This window comes from Barbus barbus, assembly GCF_936440315.1.
Source record: "Barbus barbus genome assembly, chromosome: 31".
NCBI lineage: Eukaryota > Metazoa > Chordata > Actinopteri > Cypriniformes > Cyprinidae > Barbus > Barbus barbus.
This window is the reverse complement of record NC_136759.1, coordinates 22,028,396-22,044,918: the sequence shown is the minus strand read 5'-3', so window position 1 is coordinate 22,044,918 and position 16,523 is coordinate 22,028,396. Positions and strand designations below refer to the sequence as shown.

At 41.3% G+C, this 16,523-nt stretch overlaps 1 protein-coding gene across 1 annotated transcript in view; it reads right to left on the bottom strand.

The window, feature by feature from the left end:
- LOC306851516 (gamma-sarcoglycan-like) overlaps positions 1–16,523 on the bottom strand; it is a 20,324-nt gene extending 3,801 nt beyond the window's left edge. The window contains exons 1-7 of the mRNA XM_079387802.1: positions 16,056–16,523; positions 6,858–7,052; positions 6,581–6,682; positions 6,407–6,494; positions 1,655–1,774; positions 722–794; positions 139–262 (exon numbers count right to left, since the gene is read on the bottom strand). Coding sequence (XP_079243928.1) covers positions 139–262; positions 722–794; positions 1,655–1,774; positions 6,407–6,494; positions 6,581–6,682; positions 6,858–7,052 — 702 coding nt within the window. The 5' untranslated portion in view covers positions 16,056–16,523. The remainder of the gene's footprint in view (positions 1–138; positions 263–721; positions 795–1,654; positions 1,775–6,406; positions 6,495–6,580; positions 6,683–6,857; positions 7,053–16,055) is intronic.

Here is a 16,523-nt window from a genome sequence, read left to right as displayed (position 1 = left end):
CTTCAATTTCTACAATCAAGAGTCATTACATTCTTCCAAAGATATGAGTTATGCCAGCTCATGGGTTGATTTTAGCTCCATACTTAATCAAATGCTCATGAAAAATCTGAGAAATCTAAAGCTTTCAGGATTGCTTACCAGTCCTGCAGTTGAGTGTAGCTGAATATCAAAGTGTGCCGTCACATCAACATTTCCAGCCATGGCTTTGACGTGAACGCCTTTTGGGGCATCCATGCTGAGAGAGCGTGTTGGAGACTCTAGTCTTAAAAGATAGGGAAGGCTTAGATAGCACATTGCAGTGCATCGTTTGGACACAAGATGGCCACAAGATACTCTCAAATTCAAGAGTTTGATTCTTAGAAACTGAAAGGAATCTGCATGACTGTAGGCATTATATTTACTGAAATACATTTTTAAAGCAGAAAAAATTAAGCCTTTGTTGAGAACCAGCCTTGGTAACTCGGGTCACAGCTGGCTAATTCCCTGCTGGAAACATCTATAAAAGTTATTTTAGGTAATATAATCAGTACCACCATTACTTTTAATGGGCTGACATTATAAAACAACAATGTTTTTGAGAAAAATAAATAAATAAATCAGATAAAATGCAGAGTTAAAAATGTAGCTATGTAGCAGACAAGCCTGGAATTAGTTTAACTGACAAAACTGTAATATCGGAAGTGAAAATGTTAATAATTATTTATACAGTATGCCTACTTACTTTAGCTCTTTGTTAAGTACTGCTTTGACCAATGGAGTCCTGACAGAATGCTCAAAGATAGCACCTTCTGGACCTGTCCAAACACCAGAAAACTTGCAATTATACAAAGGAAGTGGACAAATCATTCAGCATTGGGGGTTATATCCATATAGTCACATCATTGCTTTATTTGCATTATTTGCTAAAATACAGATTATCCAATATAATATAATATTATATAACATATTATATTATATTTTTACTGTATTTATTTTTGTATGTATTAAAGCATACAATGCAATACATGTATTTTAAATCAGGTGCTACCATAAATACTACATTCATGATTAATCAATGTACATAATTATATATTATAAAATATTAAATAAAATATGTTATTTTTGCAATTTGAGAATTGGCATGGACATGCGCTAAACTGTAATTAAAATGCTACTAATACTAAATAACCTGCTAAATGCATAAATGTAAATGTAACCTAAATGTCCTGAAACAGGCTTCATTCTTTAAATAAAATATTATTTGTTCTTCTTTTTGGGATGAAGTACGATTTTAAAAATGCTCCTGACAGGTATGAGATTCACCTTTGTGTAACAAAAATCAAAATAGCTCTAGGCTAGTTTAGATAAAGTATTAATATTTAATCTAGTGTGTAAACCCCATTGTGCATCATGGGATACCAGGCATGTGTTGTTATGGCTGGATCTGTTGTTTACAAAATCTCAGTGTTTAACCAGTTAATTAATGGGGCTGTTTCATATGTTAGAATATACTTACTATTCTCGTCATATTTTTCTTAATTCGTTTTAAATTAACATTTGAAGTAACACAATAAAGTGCAACATCGTAAACAATGTACTTCACTATAACAGCACTAATCATACAACAGCGCATTTCCTTTTCTTTTTTTAAATGCAGGTCTATTTCCAGGCTCACCTGTTACACGGAGCTTTCCTTTTCCAACAACAGCTCCATTTGCATCTGCATAAAATAAATTTTCATCATGGTTGGAACTGATATTAAAGTGTTGGCCAAAACCCTCGGCCTGACTGGGACCTATTGAGAATAGAAATAAATTGGTAGAAAATACATGTATTATATATATTCAAACAGAATATTGATAAAACAGACTATATTTATTATCATTAAATATCCAGTTTCACTTTCATATCCAGTTGTTCAGTTTTATGTTGCCGCTGGGCTCTTAGCTCATGTATTTTCTGTGTGACCGATTTGATTCACCCTGTAAAGCCTGACATATTGATAATGGAACTACAGTGGCCCAGTAGTGCACAACACAACGAAATCTCCACAACACAACAGAAACAAGACGCAACACAGCGTAATTAGCACAACACAACAGAAACAAGACGCAACACAGCGTAATTAGCACAACACAACAGAAACAAGACGCAACACAGCGTAATTAGCACAACACAACAGAAACAAGACGCAACACAGCATAATTAGCACAACACAACAGAAACAAGTCGCAACAAAACAGAAATAAGTCGCAACACAACAGAAACAAGCCACAACACAACAGAAACAAGCCACAACACAACAGAAACAAGCCACAACACAACAGAAACAAGCCGCAACACAACAGAAACAAGTCGCAACACAACGTAATTAGCATAACACAACAGAAACAAGACGCAACACAACGTAATTAGCATAACACAACAAAAACAAGTTGTAACGGAAACAAGTCACACCACAACGTAATTAGCACAACACAACAGAAACAAGTCGCAACACAACAGAAACAAGTTGCAACACGTAACGTAATTAGCACAACAGAAACAAGCCACAACATAACAGAAACAAGTCACAACATAATTAGCATAACACAACAAAAACAAGTTGTAACGGAAACAAGCCACACCACAACGTAATTAGCACAACACAACAGAAACAAGTTGCAACACGTAACGTAATTAGCACAACAGAAACAAGCCACAACACAACAGAAACAAGTCGCAACACAACAGAAACAAGTCGCAACACAACAGAAACAAGTTGCAACACGTAACGTAATTAGCACAACACAACAGAAACAAGATGCAACACAACGTAATTAGCACAACACAACAGAAACAAGTCGCAACACAATGGAAACAAGGCGCAACACAACAGAAACAAGATGCAACACAGCGTAATTAGCACAACACAACAGAAACAAGTCGCAACACAACGTAATTAGCACAACACAACAGAAACAAGTCGCACCACAACAGAAACAAGTTGCAACACGTAACGTAATTAGCACAACAGAAACAAGCCACAACACAACAGAAACAAGTCGCAACACAACAGAAACAAGTTGCAACACGTAACGTAATTAGCACAACACAACAGAAACAAGATGCAACACAACGTAATTAGCACAACACAACAGAAATAAGTCGCAACACAACAGAAACAAGGCGCAACACAACAGAAACAAGTCGCAACACAACGTAATTAGCACAACACAACAGAAATAAGTCGCAACACAATGGAAACAAGGCGCAACACAACAGCAACAAGCCACAACACAACAGAAACGAGTCGCAACACAACAGAATTAGCATAACACAACAGAAACAAAACGCAATACAACAGAAACAAATCGCAATACAACAGAAACAAATCGCAACAAAACGGAAACAAGTCACAACAAAACGGAAACAAGTTGCAACACAACAGAAACAAATCGCAACAAAACGGAAACAAGTTGCAACACAACAGAAACAAGCCACAACACAACGTAATTAGCACAACACAACAGAAACAAGTCGTAACACAACAGAAACAAGACGCAACACAACGTAATTAGCACAACACAACAGAAACAAGACGCAACACAACAGAAACGAGTCGCAACACAACAGAAACAAGCCACAACACAACGGAAACAAATCGCAATGCAACAGAAGCAAGCCACAACAAATTAGCATAACACAGCAAAATCAGCACAAAACAACAAAATTAGTCCAATGCGTTGTGTTGTGGAGATTTGTTGTGTTGTGCACTACTGGGCCACTGTATTGTGCCATTTATTGAACATTTAGACAAAATCTAAAAAAAATTAAAAAAGAGAGAATTGGAATATGTTTTTTTTTTGTTGAGTATCGTACTTGCTCAGTATCTGTTACATGTTGGGTTTTTTTGTGACTGTTCCATGTCGGGTTTTCTGTTTTCCCCTGTGTCCTAGTTCTGTTTAATTAGTCATTGTGTGCACCTGTCCATCCTCGTTATCTGTCCCTTTATAAGTTCCTGTGTTAGTATGTCTGATTGTCGGTTATTGTTGCTATCATTGATGTGTGTGCACTCCCCTGTTTGTATCTGCTCCTGGAATCCTGATTAAAGGAAAAACTATTGTATATCCTCGTCGTGCGCTCCTTGTTCCGCACAGCATCGTAACAGAATAACCGACCAAAACAGCAAGTTTGCGGCGTTTTTCCCCCGTTTTATTTTCCCGGTTTTTGCCAAGTTTTTTATTTTTTATTATGGATCCCGGTGTTCTCGTCCTCCTGTTGGAACAGGGGGATCGCTCTCTCGAGGACCACACAGAGGATTTTTTATTCCTGGCCAACTTAACACACTTCCCGGACTACTGCCTCTGCTCGTTCTACGAAGCTGGACTGAACAACACCACACGTGGGCAGTTGTCCGGGGACGGTCCTCGAGAGAGCCTCGCCGCCTTTATCGAGTGGGTGCTGGTGTCTTGCAAATCGCATCTCACCGTGGACCTCGCAGAGAATGACACCAGCCCCACTCGGGACCCAGCGCCCAGTCCACTACCACCCCGCAGCGCGGAGCTGCCCGAGCCCACCGCAGACGGAGAGCCAGAGCCTGCCGCGGTCGTTGAGCCATCGCCATCAGGAGCGACAGAGCTGCCGATCGTCCCGGAGCCCGAGCCCCAAACGTCTGACCAGGTGCGAGAGCCGGCAGTGCATCCGACGGTGGAGAAAGTTGTGGAGATCGCGGGGGCGATGGAACGCCCCGCCCACGGCGCCACCGCTGAGGGTGAGCATGAATTGGACCTGGGTAACCTCATTGACTTCCACTCTGACACGATCATCCCTAAGCCAGCTCCTGTATTGAACTTCTGGGAAATTATCCCACCCGACCTCCCTCTCCCACCGCCTCTCATTGATCTGGTTCCTACTCCAACACCCTCATCGCCTGAGTTCGTCAGCCCCTCTGCTCACCCTCAGCTCACCATCTGTGGCGTGGGTTCGCCGCGGGTCTGCCGACCTCCAGCTCTGTTGGCGTTGAGTCTGGAGGATCCCTCGTCTCCGCCCTCAGCCTCCGAGACCCAGACTCCGCCTCAGTCCGGCGACCCTGCGGCTCCACCATGCCTTCAAGCTCCCTCGGCTCCACCGGATCCCGTCTACCCACCAGCTCCACCGGGCTCCCTCGTCCTTCCGGCTCCGCATTGGTCAGTCGTCCCCCTACCTGCACCTCAGGACTACTCTCCTTGGGCTGCGCCCCGTCCCTTCGTCCCTCCGGCTCCGTTGGGCTCCTCCTTCCCTCCTGCTCCACCTATGTCCTCTGTCGCTCCGGCTCCGCCGCGGCCATCCGGATCTCCGCCTGCGCCGAGGTCGCCGAAGACATCTGCTCCGCCTTGGACCTCCGGATCTTCGGCGTCACCCTGGCTCTTCGGCTCTCCGTCTCCACCTCGGGCTCCACCTCCACCTGCTCCGCCGCCGTGGGTCGGTCCCATGGAGTCGGCGGTCACTCCTCCACCATGGCTCCTCCCTCCGTCGGCTCCCCCGTGGACCACCATCATGACTGTGGCCTGGGTCGTCATCTGGCTCCTCCTGTTCCTGGCTCCCCCTTGGCTCCTCCCACCCTCCACTCCCCCATGGACTTATTGTTTGGACTCCATGTCTTGTCTCCGTCACCCTCCTGTTCCACATCCTCCTCCAGAACCCCCACCCGCCCTCCTCAGTTGTTACGGTACGGCGTGAGGCCACGCCTTGCGGGGAGGGGGCGATATGTTACATGTTGGGTTTTTTTGTGACTGTTCCATGTCGGGTTTTCTGTTTTCCCCTGTGTCCTAGTTCTGTTTAATTAGTCATTGTGTGCACCTGTCCATCCTCGTTATCTGTCCCTTTATAAGTTCCTGTGTTAGTATGTCTGATTGTCGGTTATTGTTGCTATCATTGATGTGTGTGCACTCCCCTGTTTGTATCTGCTCCTGGAATCCTGATTAAAGGAAAAACTATTGTATATCCTCGTCGTGCGCTCCTTGTTCCGCACAGCATCGTAACAGTATCACACTTTTATAATTTGATGTAGTGAGAATATGGAGTGGATATAGGCAAAAAAGTAAGATGTTTGTCAGGCGTTGCGGTGGTAATTCAAAAATGAAAGATACGCGATGCGGAATGAGCAATAAACACACTAAGAAAAAAAAAGAGCACTACCGCAACATAATGAACATAAATTCAACACGAGAAAAAGAAACAGAAGAGAACTCAGGGTTTAAATATACAGAGGATGATGATTAACAGAATGGGGAACAGGAGAGGATTAATCAAAAACCACTGTAACAAAAGAAAACATGAACATGACTGATATATTAAACTGCTTATTGTTATAATCAAAGCTCTGTAGGTTTTGGATCAAAATTAATAATGCATTGCAATGTCAAAATCATGTAATCAACCAATAAATGTTTTGGATATCTCATACCTACGGACACACTTCCTGTTACATCACCATTGGCATTGCGAGCATTGAGTGTAACATTTTCAGAGGAGTGCACCAGAAGAGCTGAATCCTGTAATGAAGATGAGAACGAACAAAATGGGCAACTAAATCAATCTATTTATCCGTGATTAAGTGTATACTTTAAATACCTCTTACCTCCCTGGAGTCAATTTCCTGGGCATAGACAGGGAACAAAAAGTCTGATTCTCCCTCCAGTCTCAGGCCATCTTCATTGACCTGCAGATATCCCATGCCTTCCTGCAACAGCCAACAACACAGAGTGCTTTCTCAGTATCAGTGTGACTTCATGTGACAGCATGCAGTGGCCAGCTCAGATAAAGAGGCTCAACCAAGGGCAAAATCTAAATATGGATTAATTTTTCTATTAAACATGGATTACATATGTGATCTGAAGTTCTTTAAGTTCTCTCACCGTATTGAACCACATGACTCGCAGGATCCAGATCGTGAGGGCAACGTTCACCACCAGAATGATCAGGAGAAGCAGAAGAAATAGATAGAGGCAGCGTTTCCTCCAGCCGTAGATACCGATCATGTAGATGTACTCGGTGACTGGAGCCAGAGCCCCAGACTCATCTGTGGTGGTGCAATACTGCTCACGCACCATCTGGTAATGAAAAATAGTGGTCAACAGCACATTAAAACTACAATTCATGAAAAGTACACATGATATTTTACAGCCTGAACTAACCTTGCTTTGTCATTAATCAAATTATCTGATACATTGACCTTGACACACCTTGATTTTTTTGTTGTCGTTGTTTGTACCACATGACTTTGATTTGGTAAAGGTGAGTTTTTAAATAAGCAGTGAATCAGAATCAGCTTTATTCACCAAGTGTGCGCAAACACACGAGGAATTTGTTGTTTTTTAAGAAGCTCTTGGTACATACATGAATATATACATACAAACATACATATCTGACATGAGAACAGAAACATTTAAATTAGGCAAGGCAAGGCAAGGCAAGTTTATTTATATAGCACATTTCATACACAGTGGTAATTCAAAGTGCTTTACATAAAAGAAAGTGAAAGACATTTAAAATCAATAAAAACATGGAAATAAAAATAATAAAAACAAAGAATTTTAAAATGATATAGAAAATGATTTAAAATAAATTTAAAGAAAATGATTATACATAAAATGTATTGCAGTCAGTTCGGACATATAGCACAGTGCTCATTCAACAAATGCACAGTTAAACAGATGAGTTTTGAGTCTTGATTTAAATGTGGCTAATGTTTTAGCACATCTGATCTCTTCTGGAAGCTGGTTCCAACTGCGGGCCGCATAATAGCTAAAAGCAGACTCCCCTTGTTTTGTGTGAACCCTTGGTATTTCTAACTGACTCGATCCTAACGATCTGAGTGGTCTGTTTGGTTTATATTCAGTGAGCATATCAGCAATATATTTAGGTCCTAGGCCATTGAGTGACTTATAAACGAGTAAAAGTACTTTAAAATCAATCCTAAATGTAACTGGAAGCCAGTGTAAGGACCTGAGGACTGGTGTGATATGCTCAGATTTTCTGGTTCTAGTCAGAATCCTGGCAGCAGCGTTCTGGATGAGCTGCAGTTGTCTAATGGTCTTCTTGGGAAGGCCGGTGAGGAGACCATTACAGTAATCCACCCTGCTGGTGATAAAGGCATGAACAAGTTTCTCCAAGTCTTGACTGGAAACAAAACATCTAATTCTTGCAATATTTTTGAGATGATAGTATGCTGATTTAGTTATTGCTTTGACATGACTACTGAAACTAAGGTCTGTCTCCAGAATCACCCCAAGATTTCTGACTTGATTTTTAGTTGTTTGACCCCTAGAGTCAAGGTATGCATTCACCTTGAGAACGTCATCTTTATTTCCAAATGCAATGACTTCAGTTTTCTCCTTGTTTAACTGAAGGAAGTTCTGGCACATCCAACTGTTAATTTCATCAATGCATTGGCAGAGGGAGTCAATGGGGCTGTAGTCATTTGGAGATAAGGCTAGGTAAATCTGGGTATCATCAGCATAGCTGTGATAGGCAATTTGGTTCTTCCTCATTATCTGACTTAGTGGGAGCATATACAGATTAAACAAGAGCGGTGCAAGAATTGAGCCTTGTGGGACTCCACATGTCATGGCCGTCCACTTAGACTTATGTTCTCCTATACTCACATAATAACCTCTCCCTTCTAAGTATGATCTGAACCATTTGAGTGCCATCCCAGAAAGCCCGACCCAGTTTTCCAGTCTCTCTAAAAGTATGTTATGATCTACAGTGTCAAACGCAGCACTAAGATCTAGTAGTACCAGCACTGATATTTTGCCAGAATCAGAATTGACGCGAATATCATTTATTATCTTAACGAGTGCTGTCTCTGTGCTGTGATGTGCTCGGAAACCAGATTGAAAATTGTCCAGGTATCCATTTGACTTTAAGTAGTTGTTCAGCTGATTAAAAACTACCTTTTCAATTATCTTACCTATGAAAGGAAGATTTGATATGGGTCTATAGTTGCTCAACATGGTGTTATCAAGATTGCGCTTTTTCAGAAGGGGCTTAACAACTGCAGTTTTAAGGGAGTTTGGAAAAGTCCCAGAGAGAAGTGAGGCGTTCACCACTTCTAAGAGATCAGCTTCTAAACAGTTAAGCACATTTTTGAAAAAGGATGTGGGAAGTGTGTCAAGATAGCAGGTTGAAGATTTAAGGTGCTGTACTATTTCTTCCAAAATTTTGTTATCAATTTCTTTAAAAACACACATAGTCACTTCTTTTTGAAATTGCGGTCGAATCTGTGTGACCTCTGCATAACTTGAGGATGTGCCAATCTCCTTTCTGATATTATTGATCTTCTCAGAAAAGAAGGAAGCAAACTCATTGCATTTGCTGTCGGAGAGCATTTCACTGGGAATCTGACTTGGGGGGTTTGTCAGTCTCTCAACAGTCGCAAAAAGAGTGCGGGTGTTGTTTAAGTTACTGTTTATAAGGTTTGAAAAGAAAGTCTGTCTAGCTGTGGCTAGTTCCACATTGAAAGCATGAAGGCTGTCTTTATAGATGCTATAGTGGATTTCGAGTTTCGTCTTCCGCCACATCCGCTCAGCTTTTCTGCATTGTCTTTTCATGCTCTGAACTGCTGTTGATTTTCTCCAAATTGATTTCTGTTTCCCCGTCTTCTTGCTGACCTTTATCGGGGCAATATCATCAATAACATTCTTAATTTTTGAGTTAAAAGACTCCAGGAGAAGATCAACAGAGTCTGCAGAAATGCTTGGTGTTAATGATATTGCCTCCATAAATAGCGCACTAGTGTTGTCGTTAATGCATCTCTTTCTGATAGAGACAGATCTAGATTCAGTGGTGACCGAGATCAATATATCAAAGAAAATACAGAAGTGATCAGATAGTGCTACATCCTTAATTACAATGGATGAGATGTTTAGACCTCTACTGATGAGTAAATCTAGAGTGTGTCCACGATTGTGTGTTGGTCCGTGCACATGCTGACTCAGGTCAAAAGTGTTTAAAACAGTTATAATTTCTTTTGTAGTTTTGATTTCTGCATTATCTATGTGAATATTAAAATCCCCTGCAATAGCAAAACAGTCAAACTCTGAGGAAATCATTGATAACAGTTCAGTGAAATCATCAACAAAGGCTGGAGAATATTTTGGAGGCCTGTAAATAATGATAAACAGGGTGTGTGGAGCACCTTTCAGCACAATACCTAGGTATTCAAAAGATGAATATTGACCAAATGACATTTGCTTGCACTGATAAACATCTTTAAACAGAGCAGCTACACCTCCACCTCTCCTAACAGTCCTGCAGACACTTATAAAATTAAAGTTAGGAGGGGCTGTTTCAGTGAGGACTGTTGAACTGCAGCTGTCTTCTAACCATGTTTCATTTAAAAACATAAAATCCAGGTTGTTTGTGGTTATTAAATCGTTGATCAGAAATGATTTATTTTTAAGTGAGCGAATGTTTAAAAATGCTAACTTGATGGAATTACATTTTGTCTCTACAGCAATCTTAGATTGATGCATTATAGGCCGCAGGTTAGATGGGTCAGCCGTACGGCTTGAGAAGGCCTTAGACTTTCTATTGCTTAATAAAACAGAAATAGAGGAGGCTACAGGCACACTGGGTTCCCGCTTGTTCTGTAAACATTTGTGAATGTTGCTGCTAATATAGCGGGGACCCGACACACATCACTGAGAGCTGTTATCAGTTGTTTTTGGTTCACCTACACCAGATGGAGAGGGGTTTGGGCCCTGACGTTGTGGCAGCGGCCGGAGAGCTCTCGCAGGAGGAGGAGGGTGAGCTGGGCCTGCAGTCTTTGGTGGTTGTGGGGCCCGCCGTTTTTTAGTTGATATCTGGGGACTTGAAGCGAAAGAGTGGGAGAGTTTGGTCCCAGCATACACCAGTTCCTCCATTTTCTGTGAGAAGCTTAGAAGTGGAGATTCTGGGGAGAGTGATAGTGTATCTGGTGAGCAGGGCTCTGGCTCTGGTGTTTCCGCTGGCTGTGAGATGTCGTTCTGGCTTCCCTGGCTGTTTTCCAGAAAGTCGTCCTTGGGTGCTGAGTCTTGGAGCTGTTGTAGTACGTCACAGTCTGCATGTGATGAGCTCTGTGGGCAGGGCTCAGCTGGGATGTCCATGAGCAGTGCTTGTTGTGGCTGCGTGGTGTTATCAGTGTCCTTGTGGGATGTGTCAACCACATGTTGACTCAGAAGCTGACATGAAGTCCTGTGGTCACTCATATACTGTCCAGGTGTGTGTGTGCCATTCAGGCCGAGTAGATTGGCACACACCGCTGAAGGATGACGGAGGGAGAAATAGATATTGTCCTTAAGCACTCTTGCACCGAGTCTGTTTGGGTGGAGGCCATCTAGTTTAAACAGTTGTCTGTGGCCCCAGAAAAGATTGAAGTTGTCGATGAAGTTGACTCCTTTTATACTGCAGGTTCTTTGTAGCCATGTATTCAGCCCAAGCAACCGTGAGAACATGTTAGTTCCCCTTGCTGGGAGTGGTCCACTGATGAACGACTGAACTTCAAGACTTTGAAGCGTTTCAAAGAGTTCACTGAAATCCTTCTTAAGGAGTTCTGACTGCTCCTTCCGAATATCATTCTTCCCCACATGGATGATGACTCGATTTGCAGTCTTGTGCTTCATCAAAATGTTCCGAAGTTCTTTGTTCACATCAGAGACATTTGCTTGAGGACGGCAGTATGTAGTTGTAGTCCTGCAACTGATGTTTCTGATAATAGAGTCGCCCACTATCAGAGTCCTGGGCTCGGCTGCGCTCTGAGCTGAAAGCCGCTGTCTGCTCGACCTTGAGCGCCTGTTAGTAGCGATGTTAGCTGCTGGCTGATTCGATCCGTGTTTAGTCACATTTGCGGATTTCTCACCCACATTCATTAATGCTTCAAATCTGTTCTCAAGATGTATTGGGGGTGGTAGAATGCCAGTGTTTACAAGTCTTGTCATAGCCGTATCTGGGGTAGAGGATGCTACGGCAGCAATACGAGATACTCGTGATAATCTGATGTCTCGATTGCCTTTGGGTCTTGCTCCCTGTTTGTGCCATCGATTTGTCTGTCGATCTGTTTCGGCTTTTTCCTCTACACTTTGTATAAACTTTTGAGATTCAGAGGACTCACCAGCTGTATGCTGAGGGGGTCCGTGTTGACCGTCTGCTGTGTGTTCCGCCTGTTTTGGAAGTCCAGTAAGTAACTTTGTTTCAAGAACCGCAATCCTTTGTAGAAGTTTGTGGCAGTTCATGCAGCAAGTAGATTCCACGAGAGGCATTTTCTCTAGTCTGTTTGAATGTAGACAGCTGTATTTTTCCGTCTCTGGAATGTAAACTGCTGGGAGAAAGTCTTAAGTTTCCCCCCCCAAAAAAATGTGTTGTCTGAGCACTGTGCTGATCTGCTGAAGTTAAAATCTTGGAGAGATATGAGAAAAATGCAAAAATAGGGAGCAAAGCGGAGAGCAATAAGCAAGAGCGTCCGAACAGTAGCAAAGCCGGAACTAAATTAGACTTAACAATAATAATAATGGAACAGAATCTGGAACAGAAGATTTATGTACAGATTTTCCAAACTCATCCTTTCTAATTATCCTACTACTTGTCCGTTTGATCCTATTCAATCTCATCTCCTTCGAGCTATTTCTCTTGCAGTTGTACCTGCACTCACTCACATCATTAACACATCCCTTCACACTGGTGTTTTTCCCTCAGCGTTTTAGAGAACTACAGGCCTTCTTCCTTTCATTGCAAAAACACTTGAACGAGCTGTGTTCAACCAAGTCTTTGCCTTTCTTATACAGAACAACCTCCTCAACAGCAACTGCCTTGCTCTCAGTTGTTGAAGCCCTAAGACTAGCAAGAGCGGATTCCAAATCTTCAATACTTATCTTGCTGGATCTGTCTGCTGCTTTTAACAAGGTTAACCACCAGATCCTTCTGTCAACCCTATTGTCAAAGGGCATCTCAGGAACCGCACTTCAGTGGTTTGAGTCTTACCTCTCAGATAGGTCCTTCAAAGTATCTTGGAGAGGTGAGGTGTCCAAGTCGCAACATCTAACTACTGGGGTGCCTCAGGGCTCAGTTCTTGTACCACTTCTCTTCTCTGTCTACATGGTATCACTAGGTTCTTTCATTCAGAAACATGACTTTTCATACCACTGCTATGCTGATGACACTCAACTCTACCTTTCCTTCCATCCTGATGATCCGACAATAGCTGCCTGCATCTCAGCTTGTCAAACTGACATTTCTTGTTAGATGAAGGACCATCACCTTCAACTCAACCATGCCAAGACAGAACTGCTTGTGGTTCCAGCAAACCCATCGTTTCATCATAATTTCACCATACAGTTAGGTACATCAACCATAACTCAGAGAAAAAACAGCCAGAAACCTTGGAGTTATGATTGATGATCAGCTGACTTTCTTGGACCACATTGCTAAAACTGCCCAGTCCTGCAGATTTGCTTTATTCAACATCAAGAAGATCAGGCCCTTTCTTTTGGAACATGCTTCACAACTCCTTGTTCAAACTCTTGTTCTGTCCAGGCTGGACTATTGCAATGCTCTCTTGGAAGGTATTCCAGCCAGTTCTATCAAAGCTTTACAATTAATCCAGAACACGGCAGCAAGATTAATTTTTAATGAGCCAAAAAGAATGCACGTCACACCTCTGTTTATCAATTTGCACTTGCTACCAATAGCTTTCAAGGCATTAATGTTTGCCTACAAACCCTCCACTGGCTCTGCACCCCTTTACCTAAAGTCATTACTTCAGACTTATGTGCCCTCTAAAAGCTTCCGTTCTGAAAGTGAACGTCGCTTTATTGTGCCATCCCAAAGAGGCACAAAGTCACTTTCACAGACTTTAAAATTAAATGTTCCCTACTGGTGGAATGACCTGCCCAACTCAATCTGAGCAACTTAGTCCTTAGCCATCTTCAAAAATCGTCTAAAACACATCTCTTCCATCTTTATTTGACCTTCTAACTTTAAGCACTCTCTATTCTAATTTTATTCTTTCAAAAAAAAAAACTTGTCCATTTTAGACTTACACTCTATTCATTACTGCTTGTAAAATAAAAAATAACACTAGCTTTTCTAATTGTTTTGTATTCTATCTATTTGTTTTCTTTTTATTTATTATACAATTAACAAAAGCAAAAAGGCCTCTAACACTAGCTTGCTCTATCCTTTTTCTATTCTATCTGTTTTCTTTTTATTTATTATATAATTTAAAAAAACTTGCTACGTGTGCTGCATTAAGCTAACTGAGACTTGCACAATGATATGCACTTACATTTCATTGCTCTTTTATTGATTTTGATTGCTTCCATTGTCCTTATTTGTAAGTCGCTTTGGATAAAAGTGTCTGCTAAATGACTAAATATAAATGTAAATGTATAAAAACAGTAATACTGTATAATATTGGTACAATTTTAAACAATCTTTTTCCAAAATATAAAGTGTAATCTATTCCTGTAATGCGAATTTTCAGCATCATTACTCCAGTCACATGATCCTTCAGAAATCACTGTAATATGCTGATTTGCTGCAAAAAAAAAAATCTGTTAAAAACAGTTGTGCTGCTTACAATGTTTGAGGATTTTTCAGGGTTTTTGGTGTACAGCAAGTTCAAACGAACAGCATTTATTTGAATAGAAATAATCTGTAACAATATAAATGTTTTTACTGTCACTTTGGATTAGTTTATGCATCATTGCTGTATAAAAGGAAAATATCTTACTGACCTGAAACTTTCAAACAGTGGTGTAGCAATGTGCTTAACACCACTCAAAACATCTTCAACCGATTAAGAACATCCTAGTAACCAGCCTCACATTTTCTTGATAAAATATAAATTTCATTATATTTGCTGTTTTCTGTCAAAACAGAGATCTCTGGTTTTTGTCAAGAGAGTGCTGTATGTAGTACAACATTCACTTTTAATCAAATCCTGAGTGAACATGCCATTGTCAAATGAAGGAAAAACTGAACAGACTTTGTGTCTCCACAGCAACTCATTCAAACATTCCTTGGGTTTGGAGTTGCATGATCCAATTCCCATTCCTTTCTAATCCCTTTCAAAACATAATTACCAGCCAGAAATTAAACATTCATATGATATCAATGGCTGCAGAGGATCATTAAAGTCGTACAAGGAAGTAAACATCTTGACTCCACAAGTTGCTCACAAACAGCCTCTCGCTTTCTTTCTTGGTCTACCTCAGGACTTTTTTTCCATTAACCCTCCCTACTGATGCTCTTTCTCTGTTTCCAGTCTTGTCTAAGCTGCCAAGAGAAAAAATTACAGCAGAACACTGTCTTTCCAAGCCACCGGGGTCTGACTTTGTTTTTAACAGAGATTCCGAGATCCTAGTGGTGTCAAAGCTGGACCTGATCAAATATCAAGAGGACCCAGGAAGACTGAGTGGGTGTAATATTGCTGTTTCTGTGGAGGTCTGCTGGAGGATAAACAGTTAGGATGTGGGAAAACCAGTTCTCTGAGGAGCCCAGATAAGAGCTTGTGGAGAGAAGCTGTGGGCAAACATAGCAAGCTGAAGTTCTCCCCACTCCGTCTAATCTTGCCGTCTGCATAACTCCAGAGCGCCGTAATGCCTCGGCCCTCTAAAAATAGGTCTCACATTTTAAAGAGGAAAAACAGCCAAAGTGTTTGAAATAATGATCAGAGTGCAAAAAATATGACTGATAATTCATATGTTCGGCCTCAGAAGTGCGACTATTTCTTCATTTCAGTGGCTCACGGTAATATTTTAACAACATGAAAAAGGGTTTAAAATACAGTTCGGTGCAAAAGTAAAAGTTGTGTTTTTATTGGATATGTTGGCATTTTAATACTTTATTTGGATTATATTAATGAGTAAAGATGATATAATTTACCAAACAACAACGAATACTGTTTATTCAGTGTATACTGTGATTATAATCAGGTTTTCATTCATTTATGTCTCCAGTTATTCCACATTTTCTGGTCATATAAACATTAATAGGCATGAGAAACAAGACTGATATTAAAAATCAAGTCACAAATCAAACTTGACTAAAAGAATAAGAGTTAAAGTGTGACTTACCCTTGCTGTTTTAGTGTGATCTGACACACTCCTCTGCAGACTTGAATCTGCTTGTGTTACGCAGCTCCAATCCGTCTGTCTGTCAAACCCTCAACAGCTGCCTTCCATAAATCTGATTCTGGATCAGTCTCAGCACAAACACCCTCCAAACTCCCTCTCAGGAGCTCACATAGCCTTCAGAGGTCTCTACACCTCGTGTTACACAAACGTAAGACTTCAAAGATCACTTAGGAGTGGATTCATTAGCGAGACCCATAAACACCAGAAGCTAGTTTTGTTGTTTCTCGGGGAGTGAGGGAAGGAGGAATAGAGAGAGGGGGAAGAAGGAAAAAATGACTGCCAAGAGAGAATTATAGAGCGTTTTCTGCACTTGTTTGGCTTTTATGCATGTGAGTCACTTTCTAAGTAAGAGCTCTGGATAGGAAACTAAAGTTAGTGGCTTTGCTCATTGAGGATATCTGCTTGTCT